The sequence below is a fragment of the Nycticebus coucang genome, chromosome 4 (assembly GCF_027406575.1).
Source record: "Nycticebus coucang isolate mNycCou1 chromosome 4, mNycCou1.pri, whole genome shotgun sequence".
Classification (NCBI taxonomy): domain Eukaryota; kingdom Metazoa; phylum Chordata; class Mammalia; order Primates; family Lorisidae; genus Nycticebus; species Nycticebus coucang.
Window position 1 is genome coordinate 138,434,692 of NC_069783.1, and position 23,155 is coordinate 138,457,846.

At 45.3% G+C, this 23,155-nt stretch overlaps 1 protein-coding gene across 8 annotated transcripts in view; it reads left to right on the forward strand.

The window, feature by feature from the left end:
* Positions 1 to 2,614: 2,614 nt before the first annotated feature.
* Positions 2,615 to 23,155, forward strand: part of PISD (phosphatidylserine decarboxylase) — a 51,113-nt gene continuing 30,572 nt past the window's right edge. For 4 of the 8 annotated variants that reach the window (XM_053589988.1, XM_053589993.1, XM_053589992.1 and 1 more), the window contains exons 1-2: positions 13,823 to 13,898; positions 19,538 to 19,713. In XM_053589988.1, coding sequence (XP_053445963.1) covers positions 19,538 to 19,713 — 176 coding nt within the window. In that variant the 5' untranslated portion in view covers positions 13,823 to 13,898. Of the gene's footprint in view, positions 2,735 to 13,818; positions 13,899 to 14,252; positions 14,323 to 19,537; positions 19,714 to 23,155 lie in introns of those variants that run through there. The other 4 variants (XM_053589991.1, XM_053590001.1, XM_053589990.1 and 1 more) reach the window with 3 other exon arrangements.

Below are 23,155 nucleotides of genomic sequence, written 5' to 3' on the forward strand. Positions count from 1 at the left end.
CCACCCTTGGTATATGGGGCCGGCGCCTTACCGACTGAGCCACAGGCACCGCCCAGGAGATACTCTTTCTTTTGGTGAACTATACCAACCTCCTTCCCATATGTTATTCTTGAGGCTGTGGCCAGCCCCCACCTTTGATGTCATCTTAATGGTGAATGAGTTACTGGCCACAAAGGATATTCTAGACCAGGGGTTCACACACTTTTCCTGTCCAGGGCCAGAGAGTAAATATTTCAGATTTCACAAGTTATGTGGTCTTGTTGCAGTTCCTCAGCTCTGCCCACTGTAGCACTAGAGCAGCTATAGATGATATGGGTGAAATGGGTGACTGGGCACAGTGACTCACAGCACTTTGGAAGGACCAGCCCAGAGAGTTTGAGACCAGCCTGGGCAACATAATGAGACTCCACCTCCATATACAAAATTTAAAAATTAGCCAGGTGTGGTTGTGGGCACCTGTATTCCCAGCTACTCAGGAAGCTGAGGCAGGAGGATCAGTTGAGCCCAGGAGTTGGAGGTTGCAGTGAGTTATGATGATGCCACCACACTCTCACCTAGGCAACAAAGCCAGACTATGTCTCAAAAATAAATAGACGAATAAAATAATCAAACTCCCTCCAATAACAAATCTGATGCCTGGTGGGTTTTTTTTTATTTTTTTGTTTGTTTTTATTGTCTTGGGTAGAGTGCTGTGGCATCATTATAGCTCACAGCAACCTCAACCTCTTGGACTCAAGCCATCCTCCTGCCTCCGCCTCCCAAGTACAGGCACATGCCACCAAGTCCGACTAATTTTTCTATTTTTTGTAGAGACGAGGTCCCAATATTGCTTCAGGCTGGTCTTGAACTCCCAAGCTCAAGTAATCCTTCCCCTTTGGCCTCCCAGAGTGTTATGATTACAGGCATGCGCCATTGCACCAGGCCTCTGATGCCTATTAAGCTCCCTGTCAGGGCCGGTTGTAACCCAGTAGAACTTAAATAACTACACAGAAATAACTGCAGGCACCAGGCAACATATTCCTTCTATGATAAATGTCTGGAGACGACATCTGTGATTAGCAGCTTAGCAGAGGAAAAAGGGCTACATTCCTTCAGGTTCTGGATCCAGATTCAGCCAGATTCTAGGTAGAGCTTAAAGAGAAGAACATCTGGGCCAGGCATGATGGCTCACACCTGTGATCCTAGCAATGCGGGAAGCCAAGGTGGGTGGATTGGTTGAGCTTAGGAGTTGAGATCAGCCTGAGCAAGAGTGAGACCCTGTCTCTACTGAAAATAAAAAAACTAGCTGGGCGCGGTGGCTTGCACCTGTAATCCTAGCACTCTGAGAGGCCAAGGCCAGTAGATTGCATGAGCTCAGGAGTTGGAGACCAGCCCGAGCAAAAATGAAACCCCGTCTCTCTCTCTCTCTCTTTTTTTTTTTTTGAGAGTCTCATTTTGTCATCGTTGGTAGAGTGCTATAGTGTCACAGCTCACAGCAACCTCCAGCTCTTGGGCTTAGGCGATTCTCTTGCCTCAGCCTCTTGAGTAGCTGGGACTACAGGCGCCTACCACAATGCCCAGCTATTTTATTTTTTTGTTGCAGTTTGGCCGGGGCCAGGTTTGAACCCGTCACCCTCGGTATGTGGGGCCAGCGCCCTACCCACTAAGCCACAGGTGCTGCCTGAGATCCCATCTCTTAAAAAAAAAAAAAAGAAAGAAAACAGGCAGGAGTTGTAGTGGGTGTCTTTAGTCCCAGCTACCTGGGAAGCTGAGGCAAGAGGATCAGATCATCTGAGCCCAAAAGTTTAAGGTTGCTGTGAGCTACGATGCCACGTCCTCTACCCAGGGCGACAAAGTGAGACTCTGTTCTCAAAAAAAAAAGAAAAAAAAAGTTTCGATCAGGGGTTTAGAGCTGTGTGTTCAAATTCCGTCTTTACTCCTCTTTGTATGTATGTGAAAAAAGAAAAAAAAGTAAAGATTCTGGCTTTACTACTTTATAGTTTTTCAGCACGTACCATTTGTGTGGTCTTGAGCATGTTGTTTAAAACTTCCTGGTATCTTATCTTTAAAACAAGGATGTCTCAGAACTATGAGACAATGAATCTCAATCCTTAGTAAAAAGTAGCAGATAGTACTGAAAACTCGTTTTTCCCTTACAACTGAAGACAAAGAACCTTAGCAGGAGAAAGCACCATCACACCAGTTAGTATGACGGCTAGTTGCCTTTCTAGGTGATCCAGGACTGCTTGTCTCTGGTGCTGGCAGCACATCCGTGGAAGGTAAGAATGACACCCAGCATGCAGAGTGCTTCTAACAGAACTTGGCCCGTAGAATGGCTGGGTCGTGGATGCCTACAGTTTTCCCATCCATAAAATAAGCGAGTTCTATTTGTTGAAATATTTTCAAACCTTGAATGACTCGGATTTTCCAGGCATATGCGGAAAGAAACGCTAGAGAAAGGCCTAGCAGCTCTGCGCCCGGGCCCAAGTTTAGTGCCACCAACGCCTACCCAGCCCACACCTTTCCCACCTGGCTCTGGAGGCGTGGTGAGCAGCCACAGGGCTGAGTTTAGTTAGCTCCGCCCCCCACGACTCTGCGTTCCTGATAGGCCCAAAGAGCGCGAGGCATGACGTCATACGCGCACGTCCCGCGCGTGAAAGGGGGGCGTGTCTCGCTGAGGAAGAGGCGAGATGGCGGCGTCCGTGAGGCACCGGTGTCCGTGGTTACTGCACGGGGTCGCGCTGTGCAGGAGCAGGTACAGCCGCGCGGGGAGTTTCTGTGGGGAAGAGGGTAACCTGGACCAAGTTGGGGTTGAAAGAGAGGCGTCGTTTCTCTATTGAGGGCTCACTCTGAGAGCTTGGGTGGAGACAGAACCACCTTCACCTTGAGCTCCGAAGGTGCGACTGTTGCCGCGTAAGGCGTTAGGGATTTAGTTAGGGTGTGGCCTAAACGCTACTGCTCTGTCTTTCCAGCTAAGTGGAAGTGCACGAGGGCCAAAAACAAAAAAAATAGAATAGGTTGCCTGCCTGTAGCGCTGAACACCTCTTTCCTCAGGTGTTCGTGTTCCAGGAAGGGGCAGCGTGATGTGGGAAGGACACTGCGCTGAGAGTCAAACAACTTTCAATTCGGTTTTTAGTCTTTGAAGCGAGAGGGTTAGATTAGGTAATCTCAAAATAGTCTGTTGTGGAGTTGGGGTGTTAATTACCCTGTGACCCCAGTTTTTAGAGATGGAAGAAACCTGAGGCGAATTCTAAATCCAACTCTTTTACTTTGAAGTTGACGAGAGTGGGGTCCTGACAGAGGGAAGGATTTACTCAAGTTCAGCCTAGGCAGTTAGTAGCAAAGCCCGGACGGACCCTCACCCAGGTACCTGTCTCTTTCACGCAGGTACTTTCCCCTCAAGTCTGCACACTGTTAGGGCAGTAGTTGTACAGAAATAGCTTGGGAGCATCTGGGCTCTGATTAAAATGTTGGTATCTGTGACTCAGAGTCAGTTGTTTGGGTGTAACTTCAAAGAGCCAAGGTTTGAGAGACACATACTTATGTGTTTCTGGCAGGGTTCATTTTTTTTTTTTTTTTTTTGATTTTTGTACGGGGCTGGGTTTGAACCCACCACCTCTGGCATATGGGACCGGCGCCCTACCAGTTGAGCCACAGGCGCCGCCCTGGCAGGGTTCATTTTGTCAGTGTTGACCAAAGCTTGGGCTGTGACCTGGAGGTCGACTTACTGTAATTCTGGGTAGTAAAAGGACACTGGATTTGGATTGAAAGGGAACTGAAACCATTGTTGGCCTTGCTATGCTATGAAAGCTTTTTTTTTTTTTTCATCATTAACTGTACAGAGATGATGTAGCTCTCTCAAGGGGAGGCTCTCCAAAGTGGTGGTAACTGTTAGGGTTTGGACAGGAAGTTCTCTGTGTTTTCAATGTTATTACTAGGTGTGTTGTTCATGAGTCAGCTATGAATTCATTTAAAGTGTGTCATGAATTGGAAAGACTAAAAAATGATACTCCTAAAATAATTTTTTTAAAAGATGGGAGGAGGATATACTTGACTTACTATCATTAAAAAAAGCCATACTTTAGTACCCAGTGTAGGTAGATAAGATTGCATTTAGGTGCAGTGGGTGAGAGGGACAAGGATTTGGGTTCAATAAGAACTCAGTTTTCATAAGATATCATGTATCAAGATGGACACTATGTTTATACACAAAAAACCAAAGTGGTAACATTTCCATGAGTTTTAAGTGAAGCAATGTCTGTTAGACATATAGATGAAGGCCTTGTGTTGCAGGAGAGCTCTTCAATAAACTGATGGGTGATATAACAGAGAAAGCAACATCTTGGATGATAATTTATGACCATGATTTCCAGACTTGTTTGATAAAAGAATGGGCTGGGATATTTATTAGAAATAAGGATTCAAGACATGCTTCCACCTTGCTGCCATTTTCAGATTCAACAGATGTAGATTGGGGCCCTGGTAAGTAATTTATACGAGCGCTGCAGGGGATTCTTAGGTTGAGGCAAGTCTGGGCAATAGTACCTAAGGAGTGGTTGCTTATGCAAGACTTCCATTCAGAAATATTTACACCATTCTTATCACTGCAAAGCACAGCGTCAGGGACCATGGGGAGGGTGAAGAAATGAAAAATTAAGACATATTGGGCGGCGCCTGTGGCTCAGTCGGTAAGCCGCCGGCCCCATATACCGAGGGTGGCAGGTTCAAACCCGGCCCCGGCCAAACTGCAACCAAAAAATAGCCGGGTGTTGTGGCGGGCGCCTGTAAGTCCCAGCTACTCGGGAGGTTGAGGCAAGAGAATCGCTTAAGCCCAGGAGTTGGAGGTTGCTGTGAGCTGTGTGAGGCCACGGCACTCTACCGAGGGCCATAAAGTGAGACTCTGTCGCTACAAAAAAAAAAAAAAAAATTAAGACATATTTGAGATGGGCATTGCTTGAGTCCATGCATTCAAATCCAGCGTGGTCAACACAGCAGAAACTCATCTTTTGGCTTGGCGCCCCTAAGGGCGCTGGCCACATGCACTGGGGCTGGTGGGTTCAAACCAGGCCAGGGCTTGCTAAACAATAATGACAATAACAAAAAAATAGCCAAGTGGTGTGGCGGGCGCCTGTAGTCCCAGCTACTTGGGAGGCTGAGGCAAGAGAATCGCTTAAGCCCAAGAGTTGGAGATTGCTGTGAGCTGTGACACCACAGCACTCTACCAAGGGTGACACACACACACAAAAAAACTCATCTAGGGCGGCGCCTGTGGCTCAGTCGGTAAGGCGCCGGCCCCATATACCGAGGGTGGCGGGTTCAAACTCTGCCCCGGCTGAACTGCAACCAAAAAATAGCCGGACGTTGTGGCGGGCGCCTGTAGTCCCAGCTACTCGGGAGGCTGAGGCAAGAGAATCGCCTAAGCCCAGGAGTTGGAGGTTGCTGTGAGCTGTGTGAGGCCACGGCACTCTACCGAGGGCCATAAAGTGAGACTCTGTCTCTACAAAAAAACAAACAAACAAAAAAAAAACTCATCTCTTAAAAAGAAACAAATAGGCCTTGTCTTTAAGGAACTTTACAGTTCAGTAAGAGAGAGAGGAAATACTTTACTAAATACTCTAATACAAGGTAGAATATAAGAGGTCTGCCAGTGCACTTTGGAGAGAACTTTTACAGCTTTAGAAAGCAGGAGAGAGGCAAGAACTGTCGTTAAGGGCTGGGCGGCGTGGTGGCTCACGCCTGTAGCACTTTTGGGGGGCCGAGGCCAGTGGATCGCCTTAGCTCACAGGTTCAAGACCAGCTGGGGCCAGAGCTAGACCTTGTCTCTAAAATTAGCTGGGCACTAAATGGCAGGGTAAGGAAAGAAAATCGCTTAAGCCCCAGAGTTTGAGGTTGCTGTGAGGTATGAATGCCACGTCGCTACAAAGTGAGACTCTGTCTCCAAAAATAAATAAATAAATAAAAGAACTGTAGTTAAAATATTATCACCAGGAGTGATGTTTCAAATATTTTGGAACCATGACACTATGGGGACAGACAAGTTAGAGTGATCATGAGGATTGATATAGCCGTCCCCAGTGCTGTCAGCCTATTACTTTTTTTTTTTTTTTTTTTTGAGACAGTCTCATTATGTTGCCCTCGGTAGAGTGCTGTGGTGTTACAGCTCACAGCAACCTAAAACTCTTGGGCTTAACTGATTCTCTTGCCTCAGCCTCCCAAGTAGCTGGGACTACAGGTGACTGCCACACGCCTGGCTATTTTTTGGTTGTAGTTGTCATTGTTGTTTGGCAGGCCCGGCTGGGTTCGAACCCGTCAGCTCCTGTGTATGTGGTTGGTGCCCTAGCCTCTGAGCTACAAGTGCTGAGCCTATTATTTAATTATTTATTTATTTGGGACAGAGTCTCAAGCTGTCACCCTGGGTAGCGTGCTATGCCATCATAGCTCACAGTAACCTTCAGCTCAGGCTCAAGTAATCCTCTTGCCTCAGTTTTTCTATTTTTAATAGAGACAGGGTCTTGCTTTTGCTCAGGCTGTTCTCAAACTCCTCAGCTCAAGCAGTCCACCCACTTCAGCCTCCCAGAGTGCTAGGATTACAGGCACAAGCCACCATGCCTGGCTAGCCTATTACTTTTAATAATAATAGGGCGGCACCTGTGGCTCAGTGGCTAGGGCACTGGCCCCATATACTGAGGGTGGCGGGTTCAAACCTGGCCCTGGCCAAACTGCAACTATAACAAAAAAACAGCTAGGCTTTTTTTTGGCAGGCGCCTGTAGTCCCAGCTACTTGGGAAGCTGAGGCAAGAGAATCGCATAAGCCCAGGAGTTGGAGGTTGCTGTGAGCTGTGACGCCACAGCACTTTACCAAAGGCAATAAAGTGAGACTCTGTCTCTAAAACAAAAACCAAAAAGCTTTTAATAATAATAATGTATAACTAATAACAATAATGTATAGCTAAAGGTTTTGCAGGGTTATCTATTGTCTAATGAGGCAAATCCTATTGTTACTGGTGAAGAAACTTAAGACTTGGAATTAGTTAAGAAATTTCCGAAGGTCACACACCTGCTAATAAGTAGCAGAGCTGAGATTTGAGCCAGTCAAACGTTACTGTTTAACAGTGGGCTTTAACTGCCCTCTTGTAGGATGCCTACATGAGTTTACCTTTACCATATAGAGGAGACATCTGATTAAACCTATACATTTATCTCTCTGGAGGCATAACTTCACTTGAGATAAAATCCGGTGAGAAAACAGATAAGCCCCTGTGTTTATCGAGGGATATAATTAGTAGACAAATACGTGAATATGTGTAGAATTTAGGTAGTGAGAAATGCTATGAAGAGAAATAAAGTAAGGTAATTAAGGAGTTGGAGAATGCTTGAAAGGGCTAACTCTTGGGCATATGGTGGTCAGGAAAAACCAAACTGAGGGGGAAATATTTGAGCAGAGACCTGAATGATGAGGTGTGACCCAAGTAGAGCCAATAGTAAATGCAAAGTTGTGAGAAGGGGCACATGTGTGGTGTGTACAAAGAGTTGTAAGAGGCATGAGTGAGGAGGACAAGGAAAGCACCAGGAGATCTGAGAGGGTGACAAGACATAGGGCCTGTTTTTTTTTTTTTTTTTGCAGTTTTTGGCCTGGGCTGGGTTTGAACCTGACACCTCCCGCATATGGGGCCAGTGTCCTACTCCTTTGAGCCACAGGCACTGCCCGGGCCTGTTCTTGTTTTCTGTTTTGGAGAGATAACTCTGGCTGTTCTGTGGCAAATAGGATACAGATTTTGTATCTTTTTTTTTTTTTTTTTTTAATTGAGACAGAGTCTCAGTTTGTCACCCTCGATACAGTGCTGTGGCATCAGAGCTCACAGCAACTTCAAACTCTTGGGCTCAAGTGATTCTTTTGCTTCAGCCTCCCAAGTAGCTGGGACTACAGGTGTCCGCCACAATGCCCGGCTATTTTTCTTTTCTTTTCTTTTTTTTTTAGCAGGCCCGGGCCTGGTTCAAACCCCAGAGAATGTGGACAGCACCCTAACCATTGAACTAAGGACTCCCCCAGATTTGGTATCCCTTATGTGAAATGCTTGGGATCAGAAGTGTTTTGGATTTCAGATTTTTTCAAATGTTGTAATATGTGGATTAACTGGTTGAGCATCCGAAATCTGAAATCCAGAACACTGCAATGAAGATTTCCTTTGAGTGTCATGTCTGTACTCAAAAAGTTTTTGATTTTAGAACATTTTTAGATTTTGGTTGCTTAACCCATATAGGGCCAAGACTGGAAGCAGAAACGGCAGCTATTGCAGTCATCCAGTTGAGAGATCAGGTGGCTTGGGCTAGGTTGAGAGTAGTGGCTGTGGTGAGAAATAGGCAGATTAGGAGATATTTTGAAGATGGAGTTTTCATGGATTTGCAAGTGGATTGGATGTGGATAGTGAGAAGAAAAAGGATTAAGAAAGAGTCCTAGGGTTTTGACCTGAGTGGCTGAGTTAATGGTGATGTATTATTATAGTAATGTTGCTACCGTAACAGATAAAATCCAGCATTCTCAGTGACTTAACATAGTAGAAGTTTAGTTCTCCTTGGTGTAAAGCCCCAGTGCAATGGATGTTCCTGATTGTGGGGCAGCTGTTTTCTAAGTAGTGACTTGGAGACTTAGTCTTCTAACATCATTTACACAGGACTTCCCAAGGTCTGCTTGTTTGTCCACATCAAGCAGGATGAAAAGGGAAAGCCTGGAGGTGGATGCCTGGAAAGTCTGAATGGTCCTCATATTCCATTGGTTAGAACTCAGTCTGATGGCCACACTCCGCTGCAAGGGAGGCTGGGAAATGTAGTCTACCAGTTGTCCAGAAGAGGAAGAAGAGCTGGTAAACATCTAGAAATCTGCTTCAGATAGAGAACTTTAGGGAAGGAGCAGGTTGAAGGTGAGGCAGAGAAGGTCAGGAATTCTGTTTTGGAATTGAGAAGCTTGAGAAGACTCAAAGTGGGGGCATTTGGTTGGAAGTTGCTGGAGTGGCAGTGAAGGAGAGACTTGTATGGCTCTTTAAACCATGGGACTAGATAAGTGTCTCTAGGGAGAGTTTTGGAAGAGAAGAGGTCTGAATCCTGGGCATGGCGGTATTTCAAAGTCAGGAAGCAAAGGAAAATCCACAAAAAAGACTGAGGAGAGACCAGAGAGATAGGAAAAAATCACAGAACTGGAAGTCTAGTGAGGATGTTCCAAGGAGAGCGGGATCAACTGTGTCAGGCTGCTTAGAGGGCAGGCCAGATGATGTGTGCGTGGCTTGGTGTCGGCAACTGGAGGTTGTTGACGACCTTGACAAGAAGTGATGTGATAGTAACAAAAGCCTGATTTGGTGGGATTAAGAGAGGCTGGGAGATGAGGAAGTGGTGAATAGAGACAGCTCGTTATAAGAGCTTATGATAAGGAGAGCAGCAAGTGGGGTAGACACTAGAGGATGTGTGGTGGGTAGGGTTTATGTAAGACTGGAGAGATTACAGCATTTATACGAAGGTAGGAATGAGCCAGTTACAAGGGACAAGGTGACATAATGGGGCGTTTGCCAAGCATTCGTTCCAGGAGCTGGGGCTATGGCAGTGTGCAAGAAAACTGAGTTCTTTCTGGGGCAGGGCTCCTGAAGGAGAAGGCAGATATGCAAAACAGCACCCGAGTGCCCTGCATCCCCTTATAGTGGATAAATGATTATTTCCTATTTGTATTTTCCCGTGCCAGAGAGAGCCTTTTTAAAAATGTGTGAACATTCTTTTGGTTAGGGGGTTCAGCATTAGTTTCGAAACAGAATATAACAATGTACAGAACAATTTACCCTGTAGTTGGACTTTGTATTTCCTATTCTAATTCTGTTTAGAAAATAGGGTTTAAGTCTTTTCTTTTTCTTTGACACAGAGTCTCACTCTGTCACCCTCAGTAGATTGCCATGATGTCATTGCTCACAGCAACCTCAAACTTTTGGGCTCAAGCCATTCTCTTGCCTCAGCTTCCCTAGTAGCTGGGATAATAGGCGCCCACCACAATGTCCAGCTAGTTTTAGTGATGGTGGTCTCACTCTTGCTGAGGCTCAGGGTGATCTTAAACTTGTGAACTCAAGCAATCTACCCGCCTCAGCCTCCCAGAGTGAGGGTTTTAGTTTTTTTACTGTGGTAATGGGAGTATTAAGTCTAAGAGATGAGCATCACTTAATACTGAAAGAACTTTCCTGTATTAAAAGTTGCCTTTCTGGGGCAGTGCCTGTAGCTCAATGGGCGAGTACAAACCCGGCCCAGGCCAGCTAAACAGCAATGACAACTGCAACAAAAAAATAGCCAGGCCACAATATTAGCCTCCCAGCTACTTGGGAGGCTAAGGCAAGGTAATCACTTAAACCCTAGAGTTTGAGGTTGCTGTGAGCTGTTAACGCCACAACACTCTCCCAAGAGTGACATAGACTCTGTCTCAAAAAAAAAAAAAAAAGTGCCTTTTTTCATCGTATAGCCGTATCTCTACCTGGCTTGGGAATAGTGATTATTATGGTAAGATGCTTTTTCTCCAAACAATCCTAATTTCCTCATTCATTACATTGGCCACAATAGTACCGTGCTATACATGTGTTTATTTGTTTTTTGAGACAGAGTCTCAAGCTGTCACCCTGGGTAGAGTGTCGTGGCGTCATAGCTCCAACTCTTGGGCTCAAGAAACCTCCAACTCTTGGGCTCAAGCGATCCTTTTGCCTCAGTTTTTCTGAGGGATCTCAGATGGGGTCTCACTTTTTGCTCAGGCTGATCTCAAACTTGTGAGCTCAGGCAATCCACCTGCCTCAGCCTCCCGGAGTGCTAGAATTGCAGGTTTGAACCACTGCGCCCGGCCACTATGGGGGTGTTTTTAAGTCAAGGAAATTTTATGTTAAAAAACTAAAGTACCAGGCCAGGCGAGGTGGCTCATGCCTATAATCCTAGCACTCTGGGAGGCTGAGGCAGGCGGATTGCCTGAGCTCACTGATTTGAGACCAGCCTGAGCCAGAGTGAGACCTCAACTCTAAAAATAGCCAGCTGTGGTGGCAGGTGCCTGTAGTCCCAGCTATAGGGAAGCTGAGGCAAGAGAATTGCTTGAGTCTAATAGTTTGAGGTTGCTGTGAGCTGTGACACCATAGCACTCTACCGTGGGTGACAAAGTAAGATTCTGTCTCCCTCCCCCCCAAAAAAGAAAGTACCTAATCTAATAATGTTTGTAGGTTATCTAAGACATAATAACTAAATATTCATGAAAGTAAATATTTTAGTCATATCTGAGTCATAAATGCAGTTCTGTTTTTCATAAAAATATCAATCCAGGCATTTATTTTATTTTTTAAAATTTTTCTTTTGAGACAGAGTTTCACTCAGTCACCCTGGTGTTGAGTGCAATGGCATCACAGCTCACAGCAACCTCCAACTCCTGGGCTCAAGCGATTCTCCTGCCTATGCCTCCCAAGTAACTGGGACCACAGGCACCTGCCACAATATCCAGCTATTTTTTGGTTGCAGCCGTCATTGTTGTTTGGCGGGCCCAGGATGGATTCGAACCCGCCAGCTCAGGTGTATGTGGCTGGCGCCTTAGCTGCTTGAGCCACAGGCGCCGAGCCAGGATATAGTTTTTTTTGTTTGTTCATTTGTTTGTTTTTGAGGCAGGGTCTGGCTCTGTCCTACCAGGTAAAGTGCAGTGGCATCATGGTAGCTCATAGCAACCTCTTAACTGTTAGGCTCAAGTGATCCTCCTGCTTTAGCCTCCTGATAGCTGAGAATACAGGTGTACACCACCACACCTGACTAATTTTTCAATTTTTAGTAGAGTAGGTCTCATTCTTGCTCAGGCTGGACTTGAACTCCTGAGCTTAAGCTATCCACCTGCCTTGGCCTCCCAGAGTGCTACGATTATAGGTGTGAGCTTCTGTATCTGGCAGGGTAATATTTCTTTACTTTAGATGTAAGCCAATATTTGGGGAAACTGAAGTGTTATCTGAATTGAAAGTGGAATGTTTGCTCTTTGATTAAGGGGAGATCCAATTATCAATTGAAAATTCATTAATGGTTTGCTTGCTGGCATAGTCATTTATTACCACTGGAGAGATGTCTGATTTCTCTGGGTGAAGATGAAATGAAGAGAAACAAATTGAATCAGGAGTAAGACTTTCTTAGTATTTAAAGCTGTAAAAATAATTTCACAGAATTTTTTTCGGAATCCCTGAAACCTATTCACTCTGTCAGCATAGCTTTATAGCAAACTAGCCACAGAAGCTAATTCATAAAATTTTATGCCAATTGAGCCAGCCACACTTGAAGTAGATTAGAAAAGCTCAACATGGTTTGTTTGTGCCATTTCCCCCCATAGTACAAACATTTAAAATGTTAAATTTCAGCCACCTGAAGTATTAGATTCTTTAATGAGTAAGGATTCAGATGTTTATAGATCTATACACGGCTCTTTTGTGGTACATAAATACATTAAGAGTGGTGGTTTTACTACTTTAGGATTTTAAGCTTCATTAAGAGAAAAAGCCTAGGGCGGCGCCTGTGGCTCAGTGAGTAGGGCGCCGGCCCCATATGCTGAGGGTGGTGGGTTCAAACCCAGCCCCAGCCAAACTGCAACAAAAAAATTGCCGGGCGATGTGGCGGGCGCCTGTAGTCCCAGCTGCTCGGGAGACTGAGGCAAGAGAATCGTGTAAGCCGTATGACGCCACAGCACTCTACCTGAGGGCAGTACAGTGAGACTCTGTCTCTACAAAAAAAAAGAGAGAAAAAGCCTAAAAAATTATAAAAATTAGGAAATAGGGCTCGGTGCCCGTGGCCACATACACGGAGGGTGGTGGGTTTGAGCCTGGCCCTGGGCCAGCTAAACAGCTGCAACAACAACAACAACAAAAATATCTGAGTGTTGGGGGCGCCTATAGTCCCAGCTACTTGGGAGGCTGAGGCAAGAGAATTGCTTAAGCTGAAGAGTTTGAGGTTGCTGTGACGCCACAGCACTTTATCAAGGGTAACATAGAGACACTCTGTTTCAAAAAATAAAAATTATGAAATAGTTTCAGACTTAAAGTTATAAATATGTTACACAGACGGGCGGTGCCTGTGGCTCAGTCGGTAAAGCGCCGGCGCCGGCCCCATATGCCGAGGGTGGCGGGTTCAAGCCCAGCCCCAGCCAAACTGCAACCAAAAAATAGCGGGGCGTTGTGGCGGGCGCCTGTAGTCCCAGCTATTCGGGAGGCCAAGGCAAGAGAATCGCTTAAGCCCAGGAGTTGGAGGTTGCTGTGAGCTGTGTGATGCTGCGGCACTCTACCGAGGGCTATAAAGTGAGACTCTGTCTCTACAAAAAAAAAAAAATATATATGTTACACGGAATTCTCAAATACCCTTTACCTCAGTTCCCCAAATGTCAACCATATTTGCTTTATCATTTTCTCTCTACCATTGATAGAGTACTGTTACTGAATCTGTAAACTGTATTCAAGTTGTTTTTTTTTTTTTTGAGACCGAGTTTCACTTTGCCTCAGTAGAGTGCCAAGGTGTCACAGCTCACAGCAACCTCAAATTCTTGACCTTAAGCAATTCTTTTGCCTCAGCCTCCCAAGTAGCTGGGACTAAAGGTGCCCGCCACAATGTTTGGCTATTTTTGGAGATGAGGTCTCACTCTGGCTCAGGCTGGTCTCGAACCTATGAGTTCAGGCAATCCACTCGCCTCAGCCTCCCAGGGTGCTAGGATTACAGGCATGAACCACGGAGCCTGGCCTGTATTCAAGTTTTGCTGATTGATTCACTAATTTTATTTTTAGTTTTAATAACAATTCTTAATGATTCATTTTTGCTTGTTTATAGCCTCTTCCACTGTGGGAACACTGCCCCAAACCACTTTCTACGGTCCTTACAGAAGCTGCCTCATAGAGCCTTTCGAACCGGTAAGGAGTGGTTAGAAATGGTGCTGGTCGGGCGGCGCCTGTGGCTCAAGGAGTAGGGCACCAGTCCCATATGCCGGAGGTGGCGGGTTCAAACCCAGCCCTGGCCAAAAACCACAAAAAAAAAAAAAAAGAAAAGAAAAGAAATGGTGCTGGTTTTCTGTGCCTCAGTTTGCTCATCTGTATATTAGGGCAAACATAGAGCTATTATTAGAATTAAATGTATTATACATGTTAAAGTGTTTAGAATGCTGGGCATGCAGTTATCACTGAAGCATCAGCTGTTTTTTTACGTATTTTGTATGACTACCATTTGGTGTTAACTTTTAAGTTGTTTCTAATCTTTTTATATTACAGACAGTTCATAATAACATATCTTTGTACATCTTCAGGATAAATTTGTAGAGGGAGATTGCTGGGTTCAAAGGTTTGTGTATTTTATTTTACATTTTGGTATTTAGGCCAAGTTGCTTTTCTTTTTTTGGAGACAGAGTCTCACTCTGTTGTCCTGGGGAGAGTGCCATGGCATCAGTATAGCTCACAGCAACCTCATACGCTTGAACTCAAGAGATCCTCCACCTCCCAAGTATCTGAGACTACAGGCACCCACTGCAATACCCGACTAGTTTTTCTATGGTTAATAGAGACACGGGGTCTTGCTCTTACTCAGGCTTGTCTTGAACTCAAGCAATCTACCTGCCTCGGCCTCCCATTGGATTACAGGCATGAACCACTGTGCCCAGCCTTTTTTTTTACTTTTTGAGACAGGATCTCACTGTGTAACCCATACTGAAGTGCAGTGTTGTGATCGTAGCTCACTGTAACTTCAAACTTCTGAGCTAACTGATCTTCCCGCCTCAGCCTCCTGAATAGCTGGCATTATAAGCATACACCATGGGCCTGTCTAAGTTTTTGTAAAAGTTGGGTCTTAATATGTTGCACGGTTGGTCTTGAACTCCTGAGCTCACATACACTGGAGCTGATCTTTCTGCCTTGGCCTTCCAGAATGCTGGGATTACTGGCATGAGCCACTGCACCCAGTCCAATTATGAACTTTTCTTTTTTTTTTTTTGAGACAGAGCCTCAAGCTGTCACCCTGGCTAGAGAGCTGTGACATCACAGCTCACAGCAACCTCCAACTTCTGGGCTCAAGCGATTCTGCTGCCTCTGCCTCCCAATTAGCTGGGAATACAGGCGCCCGGCTATTTTTTGATTGCAGCCGTCATTTTTGTGTGGCAGACCCAGGCTGGATTTGAACCCGCCAGCTCAGGTGTATGTGGCTGGCGCCTTAGCCACTTGAGCCATAGGCGCCAAGCCATGAACTTTTTGATCTTGTTATAAGCTATTTGAATTCCTGCAAAGATGTGTTTTGTTTATATTACCTGAATATCCTTTTGATTTTTATCCTACTAAAAGCTATTTTTATTTATTTTATTTTTACTTATTTTATTTATTTATTTATTTGAGACAGTCTCAAGCTATTACCCTGGATAGAGTGCTGTGTTGTCACAGCTCACAGCAACCTCAAACTCTTGGGCTTAAGTGATTCTCTTGCCTCAGCTTCCCAAGTAGCTGGGACTACAGGTGCCCACCACAATGCCCGGCTATTTTTTTTTTTTTTTTTTTTGGTTGCAGTTGTTGTTTAGCTGGCCCAGGCCAGGTTCAAACCTGCCATGCTCAGTGTATGACTGGTGCCATAACCACTGTACTTTGGGCGCCAAGCCTAAGCTATATTTTTAGATCTATAGAGAAGCAGCCACTGTGCTTTTATAAAGTGATAAACCCAGCAGAGAGGTAGTCAGTAGTGGGAATGATCTCTACTTAAGTTCTTCCATTTGCAAGAGTAAAGTGAACATTTGAGAAGGAAAAGAAAGAGACCTGTAACTTGGACAAAGCATTTGATAGAGTACGATGAGTCCAGTTCAGGCTCACATGTGGCCTGTTAGGTCCTTAAGTGAGGCCTTTTGACTGAATCCAAAATTTACAAAAAATGGCTTGGCGCCTGTAGCTCAAGTGGCTAAGGTGCTAGCCACATAGACCTGAACTGGCGGGTTCAAATCCAGCCTGGGCCCGCCAAACAACAATGATGGCTGCAACCAAAAAAAAATAGCCTGGTGTTGTGGCAGATGCCTATAATCCCAGCTACTTGGGAGGCAGAGGCAGGAGAATTGCTTGAGCCCAGGAGTTGGAGGTTGCTGGGAGCTGTAATGCCACAGCTCTCTAGCCAGGGTGACAGCTTGAGGCTCTGTCTCAAAAAAAAAAAAAAATTACAAAAAAATCCTTTTATTGAGAGGTCAGCAGAGTAAGATGAAGCTTTTCTTGCCTCCTTTGATGGTTAGAAAAGAAAATCATGAAGTCAGAAGGGTGCAGATTCCCACCCCCAATAAGGCTGCTGGCTCAGTTCAGCAGTGCTCTTGTCACCAAATAGTTCAGAAAGAGATAATGTTTCTTGCTTTTTGAGAAGTCTTCCTTGGGCAGAGGTATAATATTTAATTAAGAATTAAATTACCGGGTGGCGCCTGTGGCTCAGTGAGTAGGGCGCCGGCCCCATATACCGAGGGTGGTGGGTTGAAACCCTAGCCACGGCTGAACTGCAACCAAAAAATAGCCAGGCGTTGTGGCGGGCGCCTGTAGTCCCAGCTGCTCGGGAGGCTGAGGCAGGAGAATCGCTGAAGCCCAAGAGCTAGAGGTTGCTGTGGGTCCTGTGACATCATGGCACTCGACTGAAGGCAGTAAAGTGAGACTCTGTCTCTACAAAAAAAAAAAAAAAAAAGAAATTACCAGCCTGAGTAGGAGACCCCCCATCTCTACTAAAAATAGAAAAACTATAGCCAGGAGTTGTGGTGGGTACCTGTAGTCCCAGCTATTTGGGAGGCTGAGGCAAGAGGATCGCTTGAGTCCAAGAGTTTGAAGTTGCTGTAAGCTGTGATGCCATGACACTTCTAGCCTGGGCAGCAGAATTAAATTAAATCCTTAATTAAGAATTTATTTGTTGGCTTAGCGCCTGTGGCTCAAGTGGCTAAGGTGCCAGCCACATACACCTGAGCTGGCAGGTTCGAATCCAGCCTGGGCCCGCCAACAGCAATGATGGCTGCAACCAAAAAATAGCCAGCCATTGTGGCTGGTGCCTGTGGTCCCAGCTACTTGGGAGACAGAGGCAGGAGAATCACTTGAGCCCAGGAGTTGGAGGTTGCTGTGAGCTGTGATGCCATGGCACTCTACCCAGGGCAAGAGCTTGAGGCTCTGTCTCAAAAAAAAAAAAAAAGAATTTATTTGTTAAATCAAGAGTTCCTCAGGTATTAATAGATGATAGACGAGATTAATAACACCTATACTTGCTCTTAAAAAAAATAACACAGCAACAACAACCAAAAAACATGGTGATGTGGGAGCAAGATGATTTCCTTCCATTTGTGAGTCAAAGGCACTATAAAGGGTGTGCTGTTAGGTTTTATGCAAGCTGTGGATAATTTAGCTCTTGAATTTTTCTTTTGTTTTTATTGTATATACTTAGAGTATACAACATGTTTTGATGTACTTATCTTGATCTACATAGTATAAACAGTGTAAACACAATATGTAGCCTTTTCTTTCACATGTTTTCAAGGTTCTTGAAACGTGTCAATATGGCATTCCTTTTTATTATTAAATAATATTTTATTGTATGAACATACCACATTTTGTGTATCCACTCATCAGTTGATGGGCATTTGGGTTGTTTCTACTTTTCAGCTATTATGAATAATGCTGCTATTGAACATTCATGCACAAGTTTTTGTGTGCACGTTTTCAATTCTGCTAGGTATGTGTGTGAGAGTGGAATTGTTAGGTCACGTGATAACTTTATGTTTAACAATAGGAGGTACTGTCAAACTTTTTCTGTTTTTAATTTGTTGTATATAGTGTGGAGCCCATACTTTGCTCATTTTTTTTAATTGTTTAAGGTTAATTTGAGGGTACAAAGAATTAGGTTACAATGTTTCCATTTGTTAAAGTAGAGTCCGTTTTATAATTATGTCTCACCCCCAAGAGGAGTGCCATACACCCTAACATTGTGCCCATTAAGTGGGAGCACATCCATCCCTCTCCCTTCTTCCCTCTCCTCACTCCCTCTTTCCCCTTCCTTGAGTTGTTTGAGTTTTTCTCGTGTGTGGGTGTGTGTTAGATCGTCTACTGGCTTCATATTAGTGTTGAGTACATTGGATTCTTGCTCTTCCATTCTTCTGATGCTTTATTAAGTATAATGTTTTCCACTTTCATCCAGGTTAATATAAAAGATGTAAAGTCTCCATCTTTTTTATGGCTGAATAGTATTCCATGGTATACATATTGCAGGATCAAATGGGAGGTCGAGTTTGAGTGCTTTGAGGATTCTTCATACTTCCTTCCAAAAAGGTTGTATTAGTTTGCAGTCCCATGTCAAACTGTTTTTCAAAGTGGCTGCTCTGTTGATATCTTCACCAGCAGTATATAAGGGTTCCATTTTCTCCACATCCTTTCCAACACATCTGTCTGATTATAGCCATTCTGATGGGTGTGAAGTGGCACCCTGTGGCTTTGATTACTAATTTTTTTTTTTTTTTTTTTTTGAGAAATAGTCTCATTCAGTTGTCCTGGGGTTGAATGCAGCAGTGTCATAGCTCAGAGCAGCCTCAAACTCTTGGGCTTAAGAGATCCTCCTGCCTCAGCCTCCAAAGTAGCTGAGAATATAGGCACCAGCCACAACACTGGGCTAATTTTTCTTTCTTTCTTTTTCTTTTTTTTTTTTTTTTTGTGAGATAGACTCTCAAGCTGTCGCCCTGGGTAGAGTGCTGTGACCTCACAGCTCACAGCAACCTCCAACTTTTGGGCTTAAGTGATTCTCTTGCCTCAGCCTCCCGAGTAGCTGGGACTACAGGCACCCGCCACAATGCCCGGCTATTTTTTGGTTGTAGTTATCATTGTTGTTTGGTGGGCCAGGCTGGATTTGAACCCACTAGCTCCAGTGTGTGTAGCTGGCACCCTAGCCACTTGAGCTACAGGCACTGAGCCAAGTTTTCCTATTTTTGTAGCGGTAGGGTCTCACTCTCACTCAGACAGGTCTTGAACTCCTGAGCTCAAGCAATCCACCTGCCTCAACCTCCTGGAGTGTTGGAATAAACCAACCAAACCTAGCTATCCAAATCATTTGTATAATTTAAAATGGGCTTATATGTCTTTTTATTGTTGAGCTGTAAGAGCGTATGAGATTTTTCATTTGAGAATACCAATGCCCAGTCAAAATTGGGCCTGGATTATAAAAGCAAATCAAACAGTCCTGGGTAACAATGGCACCTGGCTCCAAGTTCTGGACCTGTTAGTGGCCTTCTTTGCTGTTTAGTGTTTTCATCTTAAATTCTGTGACTGTGGTAGAAATTGAGATGCATTGTTGTTCCCCAGGAGAGATGCTGTCCTTCACTCATTGAAAGAATCTGGAGATAGAAGGGTCTTAGTAACTCAGGGTTATTTATACCTGCCTGTCTGATAGCTTGAGAGCCCACTCACCTTTACTGAGGGCTTCTGAGATGTGTTGACTTCCCCAGGCCCTTTTGTTGGTGCTGTTTTGCATGACTCTCCCCTGTTCCCATCTCCTAGGCTCAAAATTTTCCTGTTTTTTATTACAGATGCCAGAAAAGTCCACACTGCCCCTGCACGAACCTTCTCCCTGCTGCGCCCCCTGCCCATTCTGTTGGCAACAGGTGGCGGGTACACAGGGTACCGGCAGTATGAGAAGTACAGAGAGCGGGAGATGGAGAAGTTGGGATTGGAGATCCCACCCAAACTTGCTGGTCACTGGGAGGTAGGAATAGGTGGAGCCACTTTGGGTTCTCACCCAGCACAGCTGTCTGTTGCTTTGCAAGTTGCCTCAAAGTTGAAATGTTTGAACAAGTCAAATACCCTTTCTTAGAGCTGATGTCTCCAATGGGTTTTGGCCAAATATAGGAGTTAAACCTTTGGGGTCCATCAAGCTTCTGTTCTCTACTGAGGTCTCCCCTGGCCTCCCCAAGGGCTCCGAGAATAAATTTCCTGCTGTTGAAATCTTAGAGTTCATTCCCTGTATTGTGCTGACAGCCTGGCTATTCTGCTGTTCTTGTTCTTTTCTGTCTGTGAAGGGCTGAAACTGTTGGATTTTTGTGATGTGGGTTCGTTCTCACCAGGAACCAAATTGAAACAATCAAATTTCTTTATGGTTATTGGCTCTAAATGCTCCCCCCAGTTATACTCACCCGATAGGGATAGCCCACATTGCTGTGGTACTATGTGTGAAAATAATGAAACATCTTGTTCAGCTGTGCTTCCAGTGGTCCAAGACAAAGCCTGATGCAGCGGAGATATTCAGTAAATATTGAAATTGAATAAAAAGGTGTTTGTTTAAAGGTTGCCTACTTTTCAGTTATAATTTAACAAATGAAAACTCTGAAATGTCAGAAATAGCCTGGGCAAAAGAGGGAGTGAAAGTTGAAGGTTTATGTTTGGATATTTAGAATGGAATGGTGTATTTAGTTATTCCCATAATCAGTGGATCAGCTCAGCTGAATCCAGTCCTCAGTTGCTCTGTAAACTTGGACATGTCACTTTCTGTCTAGTCCTTGGTGTCTTTAACTGTAAAACAGCAGATTGAATTAGAGCACAATGCTGATCCCTTCTAACTGTAACATAAGTTTATCTAGGAGGGCGTTGGCATTACATGGTACATTATAGACTTCCTTCCAAAATCCTTTTTTGGATTTTGGTTTTGACCATTTTTCTCAAGTAGAGTCCAGTATAAGGATTTCACTTAATTTCCAGCAGTCTTTAAAACTGTGTTTCAGGTGGGCACCTGTAGCTCAGTGGTTAGGGTGCCGACCACATGCACTGGTGTGGGTTCGAACCCGGCCTGGGCCAGCTAAACAACAACAATAAAATAGCCAGGCATTGTGGCAGGCACTTGTAGTCCCAGCTACTAGGGAGGCTGAGGCAAGAGAATTGCTTGTGCCCAAGAGTTTGAGGTTGCTGTTAGCTATGACGTAATGGCACTCTACTGAGGGTGACAAAGTGAGACTATCTCAATAAAAAAATAAAATAAAATAAAACTGTGTTTCAGGCTCACAGTGGCTCATACCTGTGGTTCACACCTGTAATCCTAGCACTCTGGAAGGCCAAGACAGGTGGATTGCTTGAGCTCAGGAGGTCAAGGCCAGTCAGAGCAAGAGTGAGACCCCGTATCTATTAAAAATAGAAAAACTAAAGGAGCAGGGGAGGGGAGAGGGCAGGATGGGTGGAGGGAGGGTAATTAGTGGGTCCACAGCTATAGTGCATCTTAGAAGGGTATAGGTGAAATTTACTAAATGTAGAATGTAAAAGTCTGAACACAATATCTAAGAAAATTCCATGAAGGCTATGTTAACCAGTTCAATGAAAATATTTCAAACTGTATATAAAACCAGAACATTCTACCTCATGATTGCATTATTGTACACAACTGTGATTTAATAAAAAAAAATAAAACATAGAAAAACTAGTCAGGCATTGTGGTGCGCACCTGTAGTCCTAGCTACTCTGGAGGCTGAGGCAAAGGATCTCTCGAGCCCAAGAGTTTGAGGTTGGTGTGAGCTGTGACGCCATAGCTCTACCCAGGGCAACAGAGTGAGACTCTGTCTCAGAAAAACCCCCAAAATCGCTTAGCACCCATAGCACAGTGGTTATGGTCCTGTGCCAGTTAACCAACAATGATGACAACCTCAACAAAAAATAGGCATTGTGGCGGGTGCCTATAGTCCTAGCTACTTGGAAAGCTGAGGCAAGAGAATTGTTTAAGCCCAAGAGTTGGAGGTTGCTGTGAGCTGTGAGGCCATGGTACTCTACCCCGGGCGCCAGACTGAGACTCTGTCTCACAAAAAAAAAAAAGAAAAACTCCCAAAACAACAAAACTATTTTGAGGGTGGAGCAGGATGGTGGCCAAGTAACAGCTTCCCTGCAACCGGGCACGGTGAGTCTGGGGAGATAAGACTCCAGGCATCTCTGGCTGGTGGGATCTGCCTATAATCATCCCTTTGAGGATACAGGGAGTCAGCAAGGGACTTCTGGACCCCAAGAAGAGGACAAAAACAGTGGAAAACTAGCAGGTGGTTGCGTGTGTTCGATCAACCTAATCCCGCCAGCAGCTGTAAGTACAGCAGCAGTGAGCCTGCAAACCAGAAAGGCCTTACCTGTGAACTCTTTCGGTGTTTTTGGACTTGGCACTCAGTTGAACTGCCTTGGGGACAGCTTGAGCAGGAGTGCGGAGAACTTTGGGCATTGTCTAGGGCCCCACTGAGCTGCTGAGCCAGACGGAGCTAACAGTGTTTGGCTGTGGGCCACAGGGAGCCATTCTGAGAGAACTGCCACGGCAAGCTCTGCCGTCAGGGTCGCAGAGCAAGGATCCAGCGGGAGCTAGTAACCTAGTGACTGAGCAGCCTAAAGGCGGGGACTGAGCTGCCTTACAGCCTTAACCATCGGGGGCAGAGTGAGACCGGTTTTGGCACACTGGAGCCTCAGGATATTGCCCTGGGTAGAGTGCTGTGGGGTCACAGCTCCTAGCAACCTCAAACTCCTGGGCTTGGCACTGCCCAGACCTCCATAAGAGCTGTGCCACGACCCCCGGCCCACATCCCGCGCCCCCCGGACCTCTGCATGCTCTGACCAGGAACTGCGGGAGCTGCGCAACCCTGTGTCCTCCCTCCTATACCCTCCCTGCCTCGACATCGGTCCACTCGTCTGGCCAGGGACTCTGGTAGCTGCATGCCCTCCAGAGCCCTCCCTGCCTCTACGCAGAGCCCTTCTCCTGGTCAGAGACTGCTGGAGCCTTGGGCTCTCTGTGCCAAAGTCACTGGGCACCAGGCACTCCCAGAACCATGCGCACCACCTCCCTCCCTGTTGCTAGATCTGGGTGTGTCACATTCCGGAGCTGCTTCCACAACCAGAACTCCCCGGCTGGGGCAGCTCTAGAGGAACTACACAGGGTCCCCCCCTACAAAGATCCAGGAACAATAGAGTGATCCCACTGGGGTCTAATCTTGGAGAGACACCTCCCCAACTCTGAGGACGGCCAGAGGCAACAGTGAAAAACAATCATGAGGCAAAATCAACAGAAAAACTCTGGCAATATGAATAATCAGAGTAGATCAACTCTCCCAAGGATCAATGGGGCAGACACAGCACAAGATCCCATGCACAAACAAATAGCTGAGATGTCAGAAATCGAATTCAGAATCTGGATAGCA